This window comes from Mytilus trossulus, chromosome 11, assembly GCF_036588685.1.
Source record: "Mytilus trossulus isolate FHL-02 chromosome 11, PNRI_Mtr1.1.1.hap1, whole genome shotgun sequence".
Lineage (NCBI taxonomy): Eukaryota > Metazoa > Mollusca > Bivalvia > Mytilida > Mytilidae > Mytilus > Mytilus trossulus.
This window is the reverse complement of record NC_086383.1, coordinates 28767692-28786171: the sequence shown is the minus strand read 5'-3', so window position 1 is coordinate 28786171 and position 18480 is coordinate 28767692. Positions and strand designations below refer to the sequence as shown.

Genomic DNA, 18480 nt, shown 5'->3' with positions numbered 1-18480 from the left:
TCGAATAAGAAACAGGGTATCAGTCGAGTGCTTATACGGGTACATACGCACTAATATGTTTATTTCCGGTTAACCTTACCAGAGCTCACTTCATTGACAAGAAAAGAAAAAAATAATTAAAGGATGCAACGTATAAAAAGTTAACAAGGGACGAATTGGGAGCGAATAAGAAACAAGGTATCAGTCGAGCGCTGAAATGGATACACACGCACTAAATAAATATGTTGATTTCCCGTTAACGAATTCGAAACCAGAGCCAAATTCAGAGGCCAGAAAATAAAACATGGTTTCAGTCGACTATACTCGCCTACAAAGTAATGTCACCTTTACGAACCAGTTATTAACACCAGATATTATAAAAAGGCCAAAAATCATTGAAAGGGAGAAATATATATAAAATCGAGTACATTCGCGCTTACTGGGTACTCTTACCTCCTCGAACCAATTGCAATATCTTTACTCAAAGAAGGAAAAAACGTGAACAAACAAAATAGAACGATTAAGTAATAAGGAATACGTAACCAATAGGTAACGTATAAGAAAAAAGTCAAACATATGTTACGTATCAGGAAAAAGAAATAAGCAATAATTTAAAAATAAGTAACGTTTAATGAATAATGAATATGAAAAAAGTAACGAAAAAAGAATAAACAAATTGAAAACAACTCTTTCAATAATTTCTTGCGTCCGACACACTAAAAAATTTCTGGATTACCTTAATCAGGAACGCTCAAAGCCAAACATGTGAATTCCGAAGTTATATAAGTACCGAAACCTTTGAAGAGCTTTATATAAAAAATACCTGAAATAAATAACCAAATACATCAAAGGCCAGCTTTGCCGGAGAGAGTTAAAACCTTAGTTTCTTAATAATTTCAAAATGTACTAACGGACAATTTTAGTAAAGTTTATTAAATCATGTCAATACCGAAGTACTGACTACTGAACTGATACCCTCGAGGAATGATAGTCCACCAGCAGAGGTATTGACCAGGCATAAGTAACCAACATGATGAACCTGGTTTTTTTCCTCGTTTAATTTATTAAATATTTTGTCATGTCGGGGTTTTTTTTACCTGACAATACAGTAGGGGTTTTGTCCTTTGTCGAGGTCCATGTGCTGACGTAAAATTGCTAACATGCACGTGATTTTATCGACTTTTGATAGTTGTCTTATTGGGAATCACAAACCACTATTTTTTATTTTATTTTACAGAGAAACAATACTAGTAGTTTGCATTGCAATAAAAAAAAAAACATAGAGTTAACGATGTTCGCTTCTCTGCTTAAAAAAACAAGCTTTTTAAAATGCAATTATAAATTGATAGTGCAAAGTGCATATGTTTTTGAGATCTGTCAGTTATTGAAAATTTGACGGGAATTAATACACTCTAGACCTTCGTTTATCTAACATAAGCACTCTTTTTCTTTAAAGAACTATGCAATAATAACAAGGGTAATTTATAGCTTTCGTAAATTGATCATATGAAATAAAATAAATAAAAGAAAAGTAGGGGTTAGTGGGAGGTTTTTTTAAAAGGCACAACATATGTATAACACTAGAGGAATCCGAATATCTGAAAAAGGAGAAACGAACATACTTAAAGAAGAAAATGTAACTCAGTGTTTCCTTTTAATTATCTCATTATGCTTATCAGAAGATTATTGCTAAATAAAATACAGTCTATAAGAATTTCAAAATTTGGAGTTTAAAAAAACAATAATTTAGATTCCTTCTATCATTGTGTATCGTAGGGTAATATCAAAACTGTCTCATTATAAAATGTCATGATTCATGTGTTTAATGGATTTTCAATACTTAAATCCAAACATACTTTTGCAAGCAATCTTTTTTCATGACATCAGCGGATTGGATATATTTCGAAGAAGACAAAAAAAAACGAATATAACAAACTTTAATAATTTCTAAATTAATACGAATAATAGTTTTTGAAAGTGATTCGTCGACAATCAACACCAAATAACATATTCTCCAAAAATAAACATCGATTTTATCAGCAATCAAATCCGGGCTTTTAAGAATTTGTGAAACTACATAGTCTAGAGGCCGTGTGAATTAGTTGTGAATAAAAAAAAATCTGTTAGAGAACATATAATCTAAACCCTTTCACCTTGTAATGATGTCAACAAGTTTGACTATTCTTTACCATACATCAAGGGAAATATGTTCCCCAATCAAAACTAAAGGACAAATTGATATAGTTGGTTCTGCTTTGTTTCATAGGAAATAATGACTAACGTAGATACAAGTACGAAAGGAAAGATAAATCGTACTTTTAGAAAAAAGTAATTTTGATTCAATAAAAAAATATTCTTTTGAAACTGATCTTATAATGATGTTTGAATGCATTTTTGAATGTCAAAATACTGTTACAGTAACATTTATTAGACGTGTTTTTCAACAAACAGTTGTCATTTCCATAGGATCCAACGTTGCTCAGTTGTCGTTTTATAATTCATCAGAGGTTGACTTACAGTACAGAAGCGTCTTGAGAAGAATGAAAAGAATCTAGTTTTAAACCTTTAAATTCTCTGTTCGCAATATTGATGATGTACTTCCACTAAAAAACAGCTTCATTTACTATGTTGGACGCATCTTTCCCATCGTATTTAAAGGTACGTCAGATACAGTTAAGACTGCCTTATATTTTGATTAACCATTATAAATGCCAAAGAAGGCCGGTTTAGAACATAACTATACGTTTATAGATTTTAATCCTTCCTAATTGTAAACTGTCCATTTCTATGTAGCAGAATTATTTGATAACAGGTGCTGCTCACCATTTGGTTATTAAGCAAAGAGTTCCAAGTGATGAACTTGAAATCTTCCCTTGTCATTTAATTAGGGCATTTCCTTTTGAAATATTTCTTGGAATTCAGTATTTTTTATTGATTTTACTTTTCTGGTATTTGATGCAATTAAATTTAGAAAAAATGCATTTATAGGGAGCGTTTATGTGATGTATTGGTTGATATCATGAATTCTCGTTTTAATATAGTTACGCTTTGTTGAAAACATGAATCGAAAATATGTGTACACAAACATCATGTACATTCTGCACAGGAAATTTAATTATTAAATCAAGTCAAATTTCTGTAACGAGTAGGAGTGTTTCCGTCGAGAGTAAAGGTATGTGTAAGAAACGAAGATTGTTGGTGATCATAGTTTTAGTATTTAATTACAATAAAGAAAGGAATACAAATTTTTCGGCGAACTTTTCCAGAACATCAGAGATCAACCCCACCTTGTAATGAGGTTCGTATTACTCAGTGTTTAGTTTTCCAGTGTTTTGTGTATCATTTGTTTTTGTTAAGATCTTTTTCATGATTTGCAATATCGTTGTCAATTAATTTTTGGCATATGGTTATGAAGGTATCTTTGGTATCATCTGTCCCCTTTTCAGAATTATAAAGCTGAATTAATAATTACATATTCATGTATGGTACTTTGATAGATTCGAATATTTAAATTGAGAGTTATGTTTAGTTAGACCTGTGTCCATGATTCACCAATTATCTATATATAATATGTATTCAAATGAACTATGATTTAAGAAACCAGTTTAAAACATTCAAATGCCACAATGACTTATAGACAAAAACAATAACATACAAAGCTGCTGGTCATTAGTCATGTTAATGTCAAACTGGATATTAGACAATTAAATAAATGCAATGTTTACTGTCTTTTATTAAAGTATTGAACAGAGCGACAAATACTTAGCCGAGCTATAGAAGCTCAAAATACTGAATAAAAGATAATAAAATGATATACAAATACTTAAATAACAATTAAATAACAGTTAAATAACCTATAACATCTGTTTATTTGTTTGAAACAATAATCTTGTTACAATTAAGTTATAAATGCACCAGAAAACGATTTTTATTGTATTTCAAATATTTGCAATAGCTAACTGCATTTACAATTCAAATATTGTAATGCAAATGCCAGATGTTAATTTGAATTTCAAAGAACGGCATTGATTCAGATTCGCTTTTCAACTATAGAGAACAAAACAGAAGGGTCCTGAGTTTTTATTGTGTCCAATACAGCGTGGTTTTGGAATTCTCTGTCGTACCATTTATCTTCAAAATTGTTTAAAATGTGATATTAAAACACTCTAATTTGCATCGAGCAAAAATCGTTAATAGAATATACGAAGAAATTTGTAAACATGTCTCAAAATCATACATGGTCACCTTATGTTTTACTTTGTACTTTTTTGTTCAGAATATATACACATCCATACAAATGAGGTCAAGGTTAAGGTCAAATAAATCAAGCCAGATAGACAGTCACACCATGCAATATATTCATAAACAAAATAGAGTTGAATGGAGAGTTGTCCCGTTGGTCATCATACTACATCTTCGTGTTTCTATCGACCTACAAGAAACCGACAATCCGTAATGATACTAACAAATGAACCATACAAATGAGATCAAAGCCTGATGAACATTGCAAGACAGACATGTTTACTCTATAAGCAATATGCGTTTCAAATATTACTTATGCTATTCCTTATAGAATCTCAGAACCAGCCTTAACATAAAATCATTGCATTGTTCAATGAACCATTCAAAAGTAGTTTAGCACCTAGTTTTTGGTGGGGTTCGTGTTGTTTATTCTTTAGTTTTCTATGTTGTGTCATGTGTACTATTGTTTTTCTGTTTGTCTTTTTCATTTTTAGCCATGGCGTTGTTTTACTAAATTTTAATTTTCCTGTAGAAATTACAAAAAATAGAAAAGATTACACATTTCAAACAAAGGTATCACATTTTTAATTTTTGGTTTATAAAATAAATAAGCTAACTATATATACCAGCTTCGATAAATGTTTTGTAAAACTGTAAATTTTCAATTCTGTTATTATACTATGAACAACAACATTATTTATTTTGCGAAAGAATATTTCCGTATTCCATAACTGTATACCTTTTAGTTATTATTTTCATTTACGCGCGTACATTATCTTATTTGGCCTCTGTTTGTCCAAAGTTATGGTTGTCTTTGTGATATTGTTTAAGATCTCGCTCCTAGCTTTTTTATTAATAATTTTTTCACATGGTGTCATAGATCAACTTTATTCGTTCAGTGTTTGATCATTTGTTTGTTTTGATATGTCTTTTGATTGCGTCAAGGCATTCCAATTGAAATTTTATATGTTTTAATGGTACACAAATGTTTCAGGTAAGGATGTATATTTCTACCATGAAACTTTAAAACCAGCTGCATTTGTTGGCACCTGTAATAAATCAGAAATCTGATGTTCTGCGGATGTCGTTTGTTGATGTGGCTCATAACTGTTTCTAGTTTAAATAAGAGTGAGTTAAAAAATTGATATATACAAGACCTTTATAAAAGATATACGAAGTATTGAAGTCTACGAAATTCAGTATCAATCTGATTTATCTGGGGCATTTGGAACTCAGCAATTTACACTTAAAATAATAAATACATGTCGTCGAATGAGCCATTTTAATAAAACAAAATTGGTATTCTTCTTACTACGTGTAATCATAAAATGTTGATATAATCATTTGAAAAGGATGTCTGCAAAGCAGTAATTTTGGTTTGAACTTTTATTATTGAATAGAAAATAGCATATATTCATAGATTTATTCAAGCCTTATTATTCGATTGAAGGCTATGTAGTCAAAACTCAGTGAAGCATTCTTTAATACGGAAATATAGTATGGTTGTTACCAGTCATTTTTGTATACAATACAATGAATGTCTGGATTTCTTTTTTTAAATTTTCAAAATTTTTCATTGAATTATAATACAATCTGTATGAATGAGAGTTGCATGTTACTCTTTAAACGCGCATATCTTACAACGACGATCTCTGGATCTATATAAAATGCATACATTTAAAAAAAAATATTATATGTACTTGAGACCTGCAACAAGTAACGTGATCAAAGTGGACGAAACAAATATTGTCAGACAAACCCAGAATAAAACTTTATCAAGAGCTGAGATCGCTTCTTTCCATGTAACACAGACTTCGTCTTCGCACAAACACAGACCCTCATGGGTAGCCAATGTCGTTACACAACCGCTATCCAAACACATGGAATTTTCCGGGTTTGATTGTACGATTCGTTTTCGGCATTTTTTTGTAAGTCTTCTTAATATGTAATACACTGATTCATGATCGGATCGATGTGCACATCCGGATTCTATTGCTGAAATGATAACAATCACAGTTCCGATAAAAATTTGTAGCATGATATAGATAGAAACAATCGGAATAGATTCTGAACTCTGTGGTAACGCATCACTGATAATCGTTAGAAACACAGCAAATGCTAGCCACACTGTTATAACATATCCTATGCGTTCCCCAGTGTCAACTGGTATTTTAAATGTAAAAATGTCCAGTATTGAAAGTAACAAAATCGGTATAATGTAATTCATTATAGCGTACAATGATTTTCGTTGAATCATGATCGTAAACCGAACTTTTGTCTCGTGAGATTCCGCGAGATTCACGGCAGATGAAGATACTATTTTCCATTCACCATGTTTCTGTAGATCATCGGCCAATACTATTCCCTTGCTTCCTTGTGTTATATGAACATCTGCACTAGACAAACTCCAAGCCTCAAAATCTAAATGACACGTCTGTCTATCAAACGGGAAGTATGTTGAATCAATATCGCATTTGGACTTAAAAACTTGGAGGGGCCTCCAATTTACCAATCCATTTGAACCAATATACACCGATATGAATTTCGAACCGAGCTCATCCAGTTTTGAAAACCCATTTTGTAAAGATATGTCAGGTTTCCATACGTTGCCTTGAGGATAATATATATACCTTAGCCCTCCAAAACTTGACGGTCTCCATGACAACAATTCATCTGTCCATTCAATTTCAAGCCATCCAGTAGTGGTCAGTTTCTGGTGGATTTCGTCCACTCCTGATATGCCGTAAAGTGTAAAAATGACATGTACTGATATCGGAACCGACTGATTTCTACTTGGTCTGATAAGCTTGTTATAATTATTTGTAGTAAACAAATGTGTATATAAATTTTGAACATCCATGTTGGTCTGTGAAATGACTGATCCATATAGAAATGTCAACGAAGTTATCAAACATGTCAAACACCAGGTAAAATCCATTTTTCTTAAACTGTGGAATTACCACATTTAGTCAAAAAAGCACACGTTCCGTCGTTATTGAGTTCGAGGTACTTTTGATTCCACTCTTTCTGATTATTAAGTCCCTATATAACATCAGCTCTCTAAGGGAGATAAAAATTCAATTTTCACAAACTAAATACTAGATAATTATGTAAAGCGCTATTTTTTAAGTATCCTGTTATAAATGTAAATGCATTTTTCTTAAACTATTCAAACATGTTAAATATCACTTTTAGTAAAAGGAGACGTCCACCTTTAGTCGTTGTCGAGTTCGAAGTACTTTTTATTCCATGCTTTCGGATTATGAAGTCCCTGGAATATGATATCAGCTCTCTATGGGAGATAAAAACCCGATTTTTACAAACCAAATAAACAATTCTGTAAATCAGTATGTTTAAGTACCTGTTATAAATAATGCTCGTAAAATATCAAAACGTTGTAAAATTAACAGCCAATGAATGCCAATGTCTTAAATCTGTTACATTACATTACGCATTTGTTTGAACATCTTTTATAATAAATGTCCAGCATTCTTCATTGGTTTCATTGTCTTGAACTGTCAATAGATAGGTTTTATTCATCCGCATAGCAATATTTACGTTAAAATATTTGATGTCAGATCAATTAAATAATTGTTCTTGAAATAATTGATAATTATTTCTTCAATTGTGTTTTAAAATTTCAATCAAGTTATTGACATTAATTAAGATCGTGACATTTCTTCTAAAACATGTTAAACACAGACTACTTTTGATAATGTTTTGTCTTGTTGCAATGTACCTTTCTTGAAATAGCTTTTCAGTGACATATATTTATTGGTTTCATTACGTCTGAGAATCAGTTACGCTTGCAAAAACTCATGTTATTTAAGTTCAATATAATTATAAAAACGTCTTCGGTGAGTGTTTTGTTACCATTTTGATTAAATAACACAGTAAGGGATGAAATCCATTAGCACGAAATGAAAGTGAGCTAGCGTTATGTCAGTCTATTTCTTGTTAAGGTACAATCACGTTTCGCATTGACATGTTATCGTTATGAATATGAATGTATTATTTTATGATTTCTGATATTTGATGAATATCAATATTTAATTGTCATACTTTTTTTTCAGTTTACTACATTCTAAACACTTTCATGTTAAAATCACGATTGCATGCAATGTACGTGCTTGATTGTGCCATTGTGACTTAAATTTGATTGCTGGTCATTAAATCTATATGTTTATAAAAATAGTTTTGCTATGTGGATTTTTTTAATTTTTTCATTGGAAATAGGTCTGGTGACCTTCAAACGGTGACCATCAAATTTTGCATGAGGTGCACGAAAGTGTACGTATCGTCACGTTGTTTGTATTTTCACAGATTTGAAAACAAACATTAGGAATGTTATATCATTGAATCCAAAATCTGTATGAATTGCTTATAAAGATAAAACAAAACTAGCATATGAATTCAATGTGACACTTCTGCTGAACTAGAACTGTTACTACTTTTTCGTCGTTTCTACCATGTATTATTTAGAACAATTTATTATATATTTATAATTCAATTCATTTTAAAATTGCACAAGTAAATGTATAAAGAATGTAAGCTACATGTGTTTCATTACATAATAATTACATTAAATGTATGTTTTATTAGTATTGGTTATCATGATACACTTACATCAACCTCTGGCGTTATATGAAATCATTCTTCATTTCCAAATAAATATAAATTTCATGATGACGCGAGCTTTGTCAAAAAAGTGCACATGTAAATGAAAAAAAAAATTGACAGAAATCGTGTTTGCATGGTCCTAGCGATTAAATGTGATTATAAGTATTGAATGCTTCTTTAAGTAATTCGAGAGGGGTGTAAAGAGTTGTCCGTGCGCACATTTGTAAAAACGAAGCGCTAACACGATTCATACAAAATGTACGATCAATGCTTTTACGCCAATATAGATTTACAAAAAGAGGCATTCAGTTATTAATTATAACAAATGTTTACATCTATTTGCCACTATACGTAAAGCAAACAACAATCAATCAATGGTAACATGAATCAGATACATTTGCGTAATATATTCCCGTTCGCGGAACTGATGTCATATTCATTTATTGTTCTTAGTTTATTTTTGGTCACTTAATTTGTAGTCATCAATCGTTTATTGGTTCATAACACATATTCTTCAGTTTTTGTACGCAAGGTTGTTCAGACTGTTTGCCTTGTGTTCTTTAGTTCGTGTCTTTTATGATCTCTTTTCGGTTTTTATTTGCCTCTTTGTATATCCCGCTTATTTTTTGTAACTTCTATCTCCTTTTGTTCTTTTGCAGATTTGTTAAATTTCTTTATGATTAATATTTCATGTATTTGTTACCAACTTTTTATTTCTTATCTAATGGGATAGGATTAATGGGATACATTAAAAAAAAGTTAAAGGAGATGAGTTATAATGCAGCAACCAGACGACAAAACAGCAAGCTATTAAGGGCCCCAAAATGACTAGTTTAAAACAAATAAAACAGGAAAAGCAAGGATTGTATTACAAAGTTTTTAAAAAGAACAAAACTAGTATTACGTTTTTGTAGATAATCGTTTATTTTTTGCACATTGCTTAATGAAAAATTATAGAAATAAGGTCATGGTATAAATTTGCTGTATTCAAAACGAACGTCGAACTCCCTTAATCAATAGTTATGATAGTTGTGATTTGTTGTACAGTATGACCATATAACGGGGACCAATGACTGCTTAACGTACTAGTTAGCTTAAAGTTATGCAAGATGTATAACGATTGAAAATTAGAACATGTACGGTTTAAATCTATAATCTTTAATCCCCATTATCCTTTAAAAAACAAAAACATAATAATTAGAAACTTCAAAAAGTTCATGACTTAGGACTTACGTTAAGAATATAAAATCTGAAACTACATTTCAAACTTTGACAGTCAGCTCTATGAAACATGCAAGTAACACAGCTGTGGGTATTTTTCTCTCTGTTTGGTTTAGCTACATTGCAGAGTAATACAGATGTTCAGAGCCTGCTAACACAGCTGTTTACAACTAACAACTATAATACATTGATACGGCCAAGTACCAACCAATCGGAACCAAAGGAGATTGATATCAGCTTTAATCTATATGGAATAACGGATGTTGATGAAATTGAACAAAAATTAACAACGACAGGATGGCTGGTAATAACATGGCAAGACGATCTGTTGACATGGACACCAGCCTCCTATAATGGAGTAGAAAAAATATATTTACCGCAGGGTAATATTTGGAAACCGGACGTGTCCTTGCAAAATGGATTTAACGAGTTGGAAGAACTAGGGTCTAAGTTTATTCAAGTTTATGTCCACAATTCAGGCTTGATGATGTGGAGACCTTTTCAGGTATTTGAGACTAAATGCGATATGAATTCAAGATACTTCCCTTTTGATGAACAAAAATGTCAGTTGGTGTTTGTGTCATGGAGTCACGCATCTGACGATATTACGTTGATACAGAGCAGTAATGGTATAGATCTTTCTGACGAATTGGATGGTCATGGTGAGTGGGAAATTATTTCCTCGTCTGCAACTAGTGAGTTAGATGGTTTTATATCCAGAGTTAAATTCACAATTGTAATTAAACGAAAACCTTTGTATACGATAATGAATATCGTTCTACCAATTATTTTGTTAGCGTTGTTAGACATCTTTACATTTAAGATTCCTGCGGATACTGGTGAACGTTTAGGCTATACAATAACTGTCTGGTTGTCATTTGCTGTATTTCTGACCATCGTCTCAGATTCTCTGCCAAAAACCTCGGACTCAGTACCAATTGTATCAATTTATATTATTATACAACTACTCATGGGAACTTTAATTGTTTTGATATCGACAGTAGAAGCTGGCCTTGTTGCAAACCAGGAAAGTGTACCAGTGTATAGCATTCTTCGATTTATTGCATTGCGGTTGCGTCGGAACAATGTAAAATCGTCTGAGGATATGGTGATGAAAATAGATCTGGAAAAATCAGAAGTCACGTGGAAAGAAGCCATCACTGCATTAGACACGTGTTTTTTCTTGATTTGTATGGGGATCTTTTTTATTACTACTATTATTTGCTTTTTGATTGTTGCAATATAAGGAGACAATTGATTGTATTGATAAAATTATTGTAATAGTTAGCGGAATAGTAATTTGACGACTTTATTGTGCATTACATGCAGTAAAACAAACCTGCAGTAATATCAAACGACATCGAACAGATTTATTGGAACTTTTTGACAATATTAAAAAAACATGTTTGGTCATTAGCTTAGACAATAAAAAAAAACTTTTTACAGAGTTACTGTATAATAATAATAAAAAATATGTGACACTTGTCACTGCAGTTTAATGTTTGGTTTAATGAGTGGTGAAATCAGTTAAAATACAAAAAGAAGATGTGGTGTGATACCCCATGAGACAATAAACGACAAGAGACGAAATGACACAGAAATTAACAACTATAGGTCACCATATGGCCTTCAACAATGAGAAAAGCCAATACGCAAGCGCATGGTCAGCTATAAAAGGCCTCAAAATTAAAAATGTAACAAAATTCAAACAGGAAACTAACGGCATAATTTAGGTACTAAATATGAACGTTAAACAAAAATGCAACACATCAACAAACGAAAATCACTGAATTACATGCTCCTTACTTGGGACAGGCACACACATACAGAGTGTGGTGGAGTTAAACATGCTAGCGGGATCCACACCCTCCTCTTACCTGTGACAGTGGTGTAACAGTTTAACATTATAGTTATCAAATATCAGACGGGCGTTTCGACTACATAAATCTCACCAGTTATTGTGAAACTACCTATTCTAAAGGTGGCGTGAATCAGATGTGGATACTTAAAAATTCCAAAGATCTTTTAGAGTATATAAAATCTAACTCTCTTTCATCTTGTAACAGTATAAAAACATTTGACTTTTCTACTCTTTACACAAGTATTTCACATTCCAAACTAAAAGACAAACTGAAAGAGTTGGTATTGCTTTGCTTAAAAAAAAGGAATGGCCAACGTAGATACAAGTATCTTGTCCTAGGGAGGGATAAATCATACTTTGTTAAGGATCACTATGGTTCAAACAAAAAATTCTCTGAAACTGATATTATCAAGATGCTTGATTTCTTGATTGACAACATATTTGTTACGTTCGGGGGACGTGTTTTTCAACAGACTGTCGGCATTCCAATGGGAACAAATTGTGCCCCTCTACTTCCCTTCTTGTTTCTTTATCATTAAGAGGCTGACTTCATGCAAGAACTTAGGAAGAAAAATAAGAAGTTAGCAATATCCTTTAACTCTACTTTCCGCTATATAGATAATGTTCTTTCACTAAATAATTCAAAATTTGGTGACTATGTGGAACGCATCTATCCCATCGAAATGGAGATAAAGGATATTACAGATACAGTTAAGTCAGCTTCATATCTTGACTTACATCGAGATATTGACAATGAGGGTCGGTTGAAAACAAAACCTTACGACAAAAGAGATGATTTCGGCTTTCCAATTGTGAACTTTCCATTTATAAGAAGCAACATTCCAGCAGCACCGGCATAAGGGGTATATATCTCCCAATTGATACGATATTCCCGTGTTTGCATTTCTTATCATGATTTTCCTGATAGAGGGTTGCTGCTCACAAGGAAGCTATTAAACCAAAAGTTCCAAATGGTGAAAATGAAATCATCCCTACGTTAATTTTACGGACTCTATCACGAGTTGGTTGACCGTTATGGAATAACCGTTTCACAAATGATATCGGGTATGTTCCTTACGTCGTAACTACAATCCACCCCCCTTCCCTTTCATGAATGTGACCTACTGAATTAGACTATTTACCGGATGTGTTATCACATAAGCAACAGGACAGTGCCACGTGTGGAGCAGGATTTGCTTACCCTTCCGAAGCACCTGAGATCACCCCTAGTTTTTGGTGAGGTTCGTGTTATTTATTCTTTAGTTTTCTATGTTGTGTCATGTGTACTATTGTTTGTCTGTTTGTCTTTTTCATTTTTAGCCATGGCGTTGTCAGTTTGTTTTAGACTTATGGGTTTGACTGTCCCTTTGGTATCTTTCGTCCCTTTTTTACTAGAAAAACGACCCATTAAATTTAGATAAGTAACCAATTAACTTATTAAATATAGATACCAAATTTATAGCACATTCTCTTGCATAAAGATTTAAACCAATATTGCATAAACTTATTCATAGTGATAAAAACGGTTATGTAAAAAATATATTGGATTTAATATTATACAAATTCAAGATATTATAGATTATTCGGAAAAATTCAATGAAGATGGGAATTTATGTATTGTTCTTTAAAGAAATTTGTCCTTCATAACTATCTTTTGATATAAAAAAGAAGATGTGATATGATTGCCAATGAGACAACTATCCACAAAAGACCAAAATGACCAAAACATTAACAACTATAGGTCACCGTACGGCCTTCAACAATGAGCAAAGCCAATACCGCATAGTCAACTTTAAAAGGCCCCGATAAAACAATGTAAAACAATTCAAACGAGAAAACTTACGGTTTTTGTTTTTAAATATGAACGAAAAACAAATATGTAACACATAAACAAACGACAACCACTGAATTACAGGCTCCTGACTTGGGACAGGCACATTAATAAATAATGTGGCGGGGTTAAACATGTTAACGGGATTCCAACCCTCCTCCTAACCTGGGACAGTGGTATAACAGTACAACATAAGAACGAACTATAAAAATCAGTTGAAAAAGGCTTAACTCATCAGATAGACAAAACATAAAAGTGGACGTGGCCGGGTACTTACATCCCGACCCAAAAAGACACAATGAACAGATCTGAGAGTACTCGCAGTTATCTGACAGCTAGTTCAAAGCCACTAACAACTAATAAAAAAAATCATGCCTCTAAGACTAAACACTCAATTAGTACAAATCCAACATACAATGGATTTAGTGTAAAGACGTCATAAACAGCCAGAGAAGAACATAACCTTGTGCAATGCCAAGTTACAGGTATCGACAGATTGTAGATCCATGAAAATGTATATGTATATAACATGCTAGTAATATTTAGTTAGCTTTTAATCTACTGATAACAAAATCAATATTTATACCAATAAAAATAATATTCAATGATCTTATTGCAGTGTTGAAAAGATAACCTTTTAGAATAAGTTTATTTAAAGGAGCAACAAGTTTAAATGGATCATTTCTAAATTTCCGGGCACGGTTAACAACATTTTCGTAAAAATGAGGATGTGCTATCCCGTTTGAAATAAGTTTTCTTCAGGTACAACCAAACTTCAAAACCAAATCTTTATATCTATGGAAAAATTTAGTAGAGGTTTTAAGTAAATTATGGTAACGATATCCCTGGTTTAATAATTTACCAGTAATACATAGGTTGCGTTCGTTAAAATCAAAAACGTCACAACAGACACGGGGCATAGCGAACAAGTTGTGAAATATAAACACCTTAAGATGGTGTCAAAGGAACACCACCATCTAAAAATGGAAAATTAACAATAGGGAACGAAAAATCGTCTCTTTTGTCGTAAATTTTAGTGTGTAGTTTCCCGTTTAAAACCGAAATATCTAAATCCAGGAAAGGACAGCTATTACCGAATAAATTTGATTTATTTAAAGTAAGTTCCTTTGGGTAAATGTCAGCAGTATATAGAGAAAATTCTTGATTATTTAACGAAAAAATATCAGTAAGATAACGGTAAGTGTTGTTGAACTAATCAATTAAATGCAATTTCGACGGGTCTTTACAATGAGGTGATACATTGTAAATACTTTGTTAACAGATGTAAAAGGTTGCATATTAAATAATAGTTGGATTTCAAGACCCTTCAGCATGAAACGCGGAATCCGTCAAAGATGTCCTCTGAGGTCTATAATCTTCGTTATTGCTGTTGACACTTTAGCAAGTACATGATACAAAATAAAAAAAAAATACAATTAATTTTAAAACAATAATTTCCAAAAACAATGAAAAGTTAGATTAAATCAATCAGATTAGAATGCCGAATAATCCTGTATCTTACATTCTGGTTTACTCTCTGTTTGAAAGATCTTTCGTGATCCTCAGGTCTTGTCGAATCAATGTCTACCTCCTTACTCCCTGTTTGAAAGATCTCTCGTGATCCTCAGGTCTTGTCGAATCAATTTTTACCTCCCTACTCTCTGTTTAAAATATCTTTCGTGATCCTCGGGTCTTGTCGGATCAATGTTTACCTCCTTACTTTCTGTTTGAAAAATCTTTCGTGATCCTCTGATCTTGTTGTATTTATGTGTACCTCCTTACTCTCTGTTTGAAAGAACTTTCGTGATCCTCTGGTCTTGTCGGATTAATGTTTACCTCCTTACTCTCTGTTTGAAAGATCTTTCGTGATCCTCTGGTCTTGTCAAATCAATGTCTACCTCCTTACTCTCTGTTTGAAAGATCTCTCGTGATCCTCAGGTCCTGTCGAATCAATTTTTACCTCCCTACTCTCTGTTTAAAATATCTTTCGTGATCCTCGGGTCTTGTCGGATCAATGTTTACCTCCTTACTTTCTGTTTGAAAAATCTTTCGTGATCCTCTGATCTTGTCGGATTTATGTGTACCTCCTTACTCTCTGTTTGAAACATCTTTCGTGATCCTCTGGTCTTGTCGGATTAATGTTTACCTCCTTACTCTCTGTTTGAAAGATCTTTCGTGATCCTCTGGTCTTGTCGAATCAATGTTTACCTCCTCACTCTCTATTTGAAAGATCTCTCGTGATCCTCAGGTCTTGTCGAATTAATGTTACCTCCCTACTCTCTGTTTGAAAGATCTTTCGTGATCGTCGGGTCTTGTCAGATCAATTTTTACCTCATTACTCTCTGTTTGAAAGATCTTTTGTAATCCTTTGGTCTTGGCGGATTAATGCTTACCTTCGATACTCTGATGGCTTGATTTGCATACATAGTTACAAGAACAGTATTTAAAAAGGAGCGTTTCTAGATCCTGGTAGGCATAGCTGTGAGACATGTTATGTATTGTATAGTATTGTCCCCTTTTAAAATTGTTATACGATGATGACTGATGTACCCATAGTTTGACTATTTTATTAATTGTGACTGTTTATTTAAGGCATCATGTAAATATTTCGGAATTTGATTAGACTGTTATTTAAGTGAGAGGGTTAGCGCTATAGAACAAGGTTTAATCCACCATTTTCTACATTTTAAAATGCCTGTACCAAGTCAGGAATATGACAGTTGTTGTCCATTCGTTTTTGATGCGTTTTGTCATTTGATTTTGCCATGTGATTATGGACTTTCCTAATTGATTTTCCTCTGAGTTCAGTATTTTTGTGATTTTACTTTTTGGATAAACATGATGGTGTTATCAACTCAGTAGTCAGTATTTCACTTTTTTTTATTTACAACAAATCTTTCTAAAATCGCCTTTTTATAAATTAAAAAGGGTAAGTAAGGTTTCAACAAACTCAGGCAAAAAGTAAATCAGAGGAAAATAAAATTCGAAAGTCCCTAATCATATGGCAAAATCAAGTGACACAAATACATCAAAAACGAATGGACAACAACTGTCATATTCGTAACTTGGTACAGGCATTTTCAAATGTAGAAAATGGCAAAGTTCACCATAGTTATATCAGAGAATTGTGTTACGTTCATTTTCGTCAAATAGGTCTTTATTTTTAGATAATCAGCTTTGTGTAATTTCGATGAGGCTTAATACAGAAAACAGCCTTTAACGCGTACAATATGTTAAGGGATGATTTGTTTTATACTTGTTGGGGTTGTTTTAGGAATGCAACTAGAGAACAGAAAACAATTACCTGTTTTGCTACTTTAACAGTAAAAAAAAAAGGTCATTCAAGACAAAATAGATATCATCGGAGTTCTTCAATTATAGAAATCGATTTCTTTTAGGTAAAAATGCGGTGAAAAATATTCCGACTGATCAATATATTAAGTCATACACAACTTATTACCATTGTCATTGTCAGTACATAATATGTGTAATCACGCCTGGTAAACCATCTAATCTCAACCAAAATGTTGAGACGGAAAAAAGTATTCTGGCACTTCCTGTTGAGTCTCTCTGGTTCAAAATATACAAAATAAACACAGGGTAGGTCGACTTTTCGTCAATATACTGAAAATCGATGAGTTTTTTGTAAAATAGGAGAATGTCATGCCATAGATAATTGAATTAGGATTTGTTTCGTGTATAACACGGACCAATATGATTTAAAATGACATCGGATTGACTTTTTTCCTGCAGGTAAATGTGGCCAGTGCAGTCAGCTATTGACAAATGACAGTGAAATCATTGATAAAACTAACGTATATATTAGTAAATTAGTATTTTTCTAAAACCTTATAAACATTAAATTACAGTTTGCACTTTTTCTTTCTAATATAAATTCATTAAGCTAAATATGATACAAAGTAGATCATGTTGAGATATTCTGGTATCGGTTGAGATATTCTGGAACAATGTTGAGATCTTCTGGTGATTGAAATTTTCAACTAGCTTAGTATCAATTATACATACAAATGTACAACCGCCAAAATTCATAAACTTGCCGTATACTGTTTGACATTTCAACTGTCATTTTAATCTTGTCTTTTTCAACTGTCAAATTAATCGTGTCTGTATAGTTATGACAGAAGCTTCTAAAGAGACCTTTGGTTTTAATAAAGTGAATACTGGTAGTGAATAATGAATAGCTGTGTTTTTCTGTATTAAAGTTCTAGCGCTGGAGACTAATAGCCTAGCGCTGAATATTAATAGTCTAGCGCTGAAGATTAATAGTCTAGCGCTGGAGATTAGAAGTCTAGCGCTGAAGATTAATAGTCTAGCGCTGGAAGTTAATAGTCTAGCGTTTGAGAAGCATTTTTGCACAGAAGCTATAAAGTCAATAATGTTGTAATTGATATCTCTAGCGCTAGAATTTATTCCTGTATCGATTAGCTTGACATCTCAATAACTAGCTTTTCGAAATCTACATCGCTATACTTTACATTTGCAGTGCTGGGGTTAACATCTGCGCTAAACTTTATCTACAGAACTGAGTTTTAAAAATCGTTAAAACTGAACAATTTGCATCCCCTGTGCTATATTTACATAATCAGTACCTAACCTTGAATCTTCAACGCTAGACCTTTATCCTGCCGACTCATACCGTGATAAAGGATTCATTCTTTATAAAGAATACATAGACGTGCCGCAGGAATGTCTCTTTATTAATAGT

General features: G+C 32.5%; 2 protein-coding genes across 2 annotated transcripts; one reads left to right on the top strand and one right to left on the bottom strand.

Annotated features, from left to right (window-relative positions):
* Window positions 1-5911: 5911 nt before the first annotated feature.
* LOC134689923 (neuronal acetylcholine receptor subunit beta-4-like) lies at window positions 5912-7159 on the bottom strand. The gene has a single exon (XM_063549888.1). The coding sequence runs from the start codon at window positions 7157-7159 to the stop codon at window positions 5912-5914; it is 1248 nt and encodes a 415-aa protein (XP_063405958.1).
* Window positions 7160-10070: 2911 nt separating this feature from the next.
* On the top strand, window positions 10071-11561 carry LOC134690961 (neuronal acetylcholine receptor subunit beta-2-like). The gene has a single exon (XM_063551140.1). It carries the CDS (start codon window positions 10133-10135, stop codon window positions 11306-11308), a length of 1176 nt encoding a protein of 391 aa, XP_063407210.1. The 5' UTR covers window positions 10071-10132; the 3' UTR covers window positions 11309-11561.
* Window positions 11562-18480: the final 6919 nt, after the last annotated feature.

What these genes read in the sequence shown, in the direction of transcription:
- LOC134690961 (XM_063551140.1), top strand. Translation starts at nt 10,133, where the DNA reads ATGCAAGTAACACAGCTGTGGGTATTTTTCTCTCTGTTTGGTTTAGCT.
- LOC134689923 (XM_063549888.1), bottom strand. Translation starts at nt 7,159, where the DNA reads ATGGATTTTACCTGGTGTTTGACATGTTTGATAACTTCGTTGACATTT.